The sequence below is a fragment of the Priapulus caudatus genome, unplaced genomic scaffold, assembly GCF_000485595.1.
Source record: "Priapulus caudatus unplaced genomic scaffold, Priapulus_caudatus-5.0.1 Scaffold60, whole genome shotgun sequence".
Taxonomy (NCBI): Eukaryota; Metazoa; Priapulida; class Priapulimorpha; order Priapulimorphida; family Priapulidae; genus Priapulus; species Priapulus caudatus.
Window position 1 is genome coordinate 451,690 of NW_014577121.1, and position 6,218 is coordinate 457,907.

The 6,218-nt window shown below is 46.2% G+C and overlaps 1 protein-coding gene across 1 annotated transcript in view; it reads left to right on the forward strand.

The window, feature by feature from the left end:
* The first annotated feature begins 461 nt into the window (after positions 1 to 461).
* Positions 462 to 6,218, forward strand: part of LOC106821145 (fasciclin-1-like) — a 24,589-nt gene continuing 18,832 nt past the window's right edge. The window contains exon 1 of the mRNA XM_014825833.1: positions 462 to 695. Within this exon, the coding sequence (XP_014681319.1) occupies positions 597 to 695 (99 nt within the window). The 5' untranslated portion in view covers positions 462 to 596. The remainder of the gene's footprint in view (positions 696 to 6,218) is intronic.

Below are 6,218 nucleotides of genomic sequence, written 5' to 3' on the forward strand. Positions count from 1 at the left end.
CGGTATTACCTGGAGGACGGCCGGATAAAGCGGCCGCTAGGGAGATTACAAGCAGGGACTTTGTAAAACGAGCATAGATGGGTTCTTAAAACCTAGACGTGATGTTATGCCCAAAGTTATAACAGGTAAGAAGAACTGCGTAACTCGTCATCGTAACTGCGTGGTGAATTAAATCTACGCCGAAATTTCAAATTAACCCGAAAGTACGTTTTTCAGGATTGCACATCTAAAGATTAATATTTACAAGCGCTAATGATACCTAGGTATTATTAGCTCTTGATATTTACGTTACAGGTAAACGTTGAAAAATTCGCTGCATCGCATTTGCTAAATTAGGTTGTTACTAAAGAATCTTTCGTGACAGTTCACGATATGCGACGGCTGGTGCCGGGGGAGTGCGCGCATCGAACGGCACAGCCGACTATTTTCAGCCGCAGCGCGCTACGTCACGCCGCTATTGTGTCTGCGCCGTGCGAAGAACAGGTAGCGCGTATTTGCACCGGTCACTCCAGGTGTATACTACTACTGCTGCTGCTACTACTGCAACACACCGCCGGTGATTTCTATCGGGTTTTCAATACTGCTCGTCGCGCACGATGAGGGGTTCGAGTCTTGCCGTGTTTATTCTGCTGTTCGCCTTCGTGCGATCGCAGACGCTTATGGATGTTATCCAAGGAGACTACGAGCTGAAGAAGGTAAGTGCATGTGCGATGCAGCTCCTGCTGATGCCGATGCGGCTGCTGCCCGCGTAAGCTCATCTGCGCACAGGTAGAAAGGGCGTGACCGCACCCGACTCCCTCTCCCTCTCCCTCTCTCTCACGCTCGCATCTCGCGCCTAAACCGCCTCGTAATTTTTACGTCAACATTTCTCATACGGCAGACGCATACGCGTCATTGCTGCCGTCGTCGTCGGCGACGCAATGCCAGTAGCGACGGATCGATCGGGAAGCGAGTGAGTGAGAGCGAGGGGGAGGCCATCTTTGATTGCCATGTGTAAATACGCTGCATGAGTAATGGCACGCAGGTACGCGTGGTCGTGGGGGCCGGTTTTAGGGAGACTCCCTATACGTTCATCGGTCCCATCGACAAACAATGGGATGCAGACCTCCCCGTGGTGCACTCACCGCCATCATGCCTATTCACGTACGCAGCCCGGAAAAGAGTTTATGCACCGCCATGTGTATATATAGCACCTTTCGCCACCCGATAGTGCTTTACTAAGAGCTGTGACTGGATCGTAGCGAGGGTCAGAACTGACGACGGGCGGGGGAAATGTCGCAGGTAGAAAATGGCCAATTCTCCAAGCAGCTATATTGTATTCAATATCTCCCGTGATGTTAAGTATGTATATTAGTCTAAAAAAGTGAATTTAATGGCATATTGGAATTTGCTAGGCTCACGCAGCGGCAGCATATATTTGTGTTGTTTGTTGAAAATGCGGCGCGGTACCAGTATCGAATTATAATTGCTGTATTTTACCCATGCGCCAGCATGCAGGTTCGACCTGAATGTAATAAATTCAGCCATACAATTAAGTGTGTTTTACTCGTGTGAAAGCACCGAACTCAGTTATAACGGCACACTCCGTAAAACATACCATTCAACCAACACTCAAACAATTTTATATTAACCTTTAATTATAATAATAACAAAATCTTGACATCATTATATTCCTATACTAAATTGCACGATACGTTTATGCTACTGCGAGATGCCTTCTATACACTATGCTGTTGACGAGGTATATCGACTTTATATGCTAATCAATGCAGAGAGCCTCAGTGAGAAATAGTATATTTGCGTTCAACTACTTGCTTACTAAGGGTTTAATCTAATAACACCTCTCCATGCCTGCGTGTTACGTGTCATTATTAGCTTCTGGCCTGCATGCCAGGTAGCGGCAGGTATAGCATATATCTGTACCATTATAAATATATAAGCACATGCTAATGGCAGCGCACCTTGCTGTGTCGTGGGTGATGTCAGAGCAATCTGCTGCTGTACGTGCGTGTATGGGCGTGCACAGGTATAACTGTGCACAGGTGTGCACAGGTAGCTGTGTACAGGTGTATACACGTGTGTCAGCTCGATAACTGTACAGCGATAACGAGAAAACGAGCGAGCCAGAAGGAGAGAGCGAGAGAGTGGGATGCGAGGAAAGACAGACAGGTCGATGGAGAGAGAGAGACAGAGAGCGAGAGAGAGAGAGCGAGAGAGACAGAGAGCCAGAGAGAGAGAGAGAGAGAGAGAGAGAGAGAGAGAGATACAGACACGTAGACAGGCAAAGGAACAGACGATCGAGGAGATACACTGTCTGGGCTGCGAATTGATGTCTGAGCGATGCGGTGTTGCGTGAAGCTTGTCATAATGGAGTACTGTCGTCGGCCGATTGTGATACGTTAGTTGTTTTGGTTCGCTGGTGGGGGTAATAGCTTGGTGCGTTTGATTTATTGCTAGTTGTGGACTCAAGAAAAATTGCGTATGTTGGTGAATCTCGGTGTAGCGTCGCCGCCGTGTATTGCGCTTCGCAGTTTGCGTATGTGGAAGTACATCATTACCATCGTGCACAACCAATAGCATCCATAACAAGTATTTCTATTTGACGCTGCGTTTTTGACAAATTCACATAGGCTCAAACTTGGGAGCAGCCCGGACCCTACTCCGCGAACCGTCACGTCCCGCCATTCTGGTCGTTCAGTCGCGGTAAACACTAGTTGTCAGCGAGGCCTGGCTGTATTCCTTTATATTTTTGCAGTTTACTCGAAGCCTGTGTTCTACAGTTATGCAGTGGTACTCGGCCGCTTTTACCGTCCAGGCCGCTGGGTGGTCGGGAATGCAATCGCTCGCAACCGAATTATCGTCGCTTACTTCTCGACAGTTTGCAACGCGCGTAGTAGGTCGTTGTCCGTTCGTCTGCGACCGTGCTTGCTCAACTGCCCTGCTTCGTCGCTTATTCCGCCTCAGTTGACAATCAAGGTCGAATTCAAATATGTTTATCACCGATAGAATTGCGAGTAGGTGCACGGTAACCATTTAAATAATATAAAACGAAGGAGAATTGGTTAGCGTTTGACCAGGACGAGTCATTCAAGACGTGCTACACCTATATAAATGAAATAGAATATTTGGGCGATGTTACCGCGTGAATGAATTGTATAAAATACGATATCTCATACAGATATGAGACATCATATAAATCACGGGGAGGTGAGATATATGTTCTAGTGTGATTATGATATATATAAGTAGTATATATATAATATATATCTATCCTGTTTGTAGGGGATTACACATGAGGTACATATATGGAGGGATGGCTTATAGTATGCCTGACGTATACTATAACGATTTTTGTTTTAGAAAATGTATATGAGGTAAAATACAGCATTCCAAAACGTACTCTTATAGACACGACACGACCTGAGCATCAATTACATGCAAGAGCGTATTAAGTATATTGCCTTCGTTTATACGTTTCTTGATTACTTGTTGTTTGCATGTCATGACGTATTATAAAACACAACATACATCAGTAAACAAACAAAAAAGACATAACAGATCAATAGAGCAAAACCGTAAAATAATGTGAAGCAATAATTCATATATCACATGTCACTTTACGACTCTTGAATGTCCGATGTGTACACCAAGCACGTGGCGAGATACATATGGTATGTCAGTGTTGACCATCTGTAAACAGTACAAGTCAGCTAGGTGTTCGAATTATATGCGTTAGCCCCGAGGTAGAAAATCCAGATTGCCACGAAACTCGCATCGAGTTGAAGCGCGTTTTCCGGTAGGTCACCTCAAGGTTTTCGCTGATTCGCTCGAATATTCATTACATTCCGTGCACGATCTGCTCATCTCATTGTTACCTGGTATACCTTGATGCTGACTGGCGCGATATAAGTCGGTCCGCTAGGGATATTACTAGCGGGGACTTGTAAAACCTAGACGGCACTGTTATGCCTAAAGTTATATAAGTAAGTGAATGAAGACTGGCGTAACCTCGCATCGTAACTGCGTGTGAATAAATCGTACGCCGCATAATTCAAATTAACTCTCGAAAGTACGTATTTCAGATTGCATCAGCTATAAGATAATATTACGAGCGGCTAACTATACCTAGGTAATTTTTATTTTGTTTTTTTTTTTGTTTTTTCTTTTGTTTTTTTTTTTTTTTTAATTAGCTCTTGATATTTACTGCTACAGTAAATTGCGTTGAAAATTCGCTTGCATCGCCATTGCTAACTTACGTCGTTCTTCACTAAAGAAATCTTCGTGGACGAGTCACGATATATGCGATGCGCTGTGCCCGCGGGGAGTTGCGCTGCATGCGAACGGCACAGCCGACTATTTTCTAGTCCCGCAGCGCCGCTAGACTCACGCCGCTATTGTTCTGGCCGTGTCGAAAGAACAGGTAGCCGCGTTTGCACCGGTCACTCCCAGTGTATACTACTACTGCTGCTGCTACTACTGGCAGACACACGCGCTCCGTGTCGTTCTATCGGTTTTCATATACTTGTGCTCGTCGCGCACGAATGAGGGTTCGACGTCTTTGTGCCGTTGTTTATGTCCTGCTGTTCGCACTTCGTGGCGATCGCAGACGCTTATGGATGTTTATACCAATGGAGACTGACGAGCTGAAGAAGGGTAAGTGCATATGCGATGTCTGCTTCCTGCTGATTGCCGAGCCGCTGCTTGCCGCGCGTAAGCTCATTGTCTGGCACACGTGAAGAAGGCGTGACCTGTACCCGACTCCCTCCCCCTCTCCCTCTTCTCTCACCCGCAATCTCGCGCCTAAACCGCCCTGCGTAAAATTTTTACGTCTAAACATTTCTCATAGCGGCAGACGCTATGTCGTCATTGCTGGCCGTCGTCGTCGTGCGACGCAATGCCAGTTAAGCGACGGATCGATCCGTGAAGCGGAGTGAGTGACGGAGCGAGGGGGAGCCCAGCTTTGTGATTGCCATGGCTGTAATATCCGCGCCATGAGTAATGGCACGCAGGTATGCGGCGGGGGGCCTGTGTCGTGTGGGCCGGTTTTAAGGGAGACTCCTAGTACGATTCATCGTCCACGACAATAACAATTGGGGAGCAGACCCTGCCCCGTGTGGCACTCACCGCCATCATGCCTATTCACGGTAGCGCAGCCCGAAAAGAGTTTATGTCACCGCATGTGGTTATATATATTGGCACCTTTCGCCATCCGATAGTGCTTACTTAATGAGCTGTTGACTGGATCGTATCGAGGTGTCACACTACGGAACGGGCGGGAAATGTCGCAGGTAGATAAATGGCCATAATCTGCCAAGCAGCTATATTGTTATTTCAATATCTCCCGTGATGTAAGTATGTTAGATTCAGTCTAGTAAAAAGTGAATTTTAAGGCAGAATATTGGAATTATGCTAGGCCTCACGCAGAGGCGGGCAGCATATATTTGTGTTGTTGTGTTGATAAATTGCGCGGCGTACCTAGTATCCGAATTATAATGCTGTTATTTTTACCCAGAATAGCGCCACAGTGCGTGTCGACCTGAATGCAATAAATCAGCCATACACTAAGTGTGTTTTACTCGTGTGGAGAAGCACCGAAACTCAGTATAACTTGGACACTCCGAAAACATCACCATTCACCAAACACTCATACAATGTATATTAACCTTATGTATAAAAGTAACAAAATCTTGACATCATATATTCCTATACTAAATTGCACGATAACTTTATGCTACGGCGAGATGCCTTCTATACACTATGGCTGTGACGAGGTATATCGAGCTAAGAAGGTTCTATCACTATGTCAGAGTAGCCTCAGTGAAAATAGTATATTTGCGTTCATCAATTGGCGGTACTTGCTTTACTAAGGGTTTAATCCTAATAACACTCTCCATGCCTGCGGTTACGTGTCATTATTAGCTTCTGCGGCTGCATGCAGGTAGCTCCAGGTATAGCAATCTCTGTACCATTATAAATATATAAGCACATGCTAAAGTGCGCCGGGGGGTGCATGCGCACTGCTGGTCGTGGGGTGATGTCAAGCAATCTGCTGCTGTACGTGCGCTGTATGGCGTGCACAGGTATAACTGCTCTCACAGGTGTGCACAGGTAGCTGTGTACTTAGTGTGTATACCAGTGTGTCAGCTCGCATAACTGTCATGCGATAACGGAGAAAACGAGCGCAGCCAGAAGGAGAGAGGCGAGAGAGTGGATGCGAA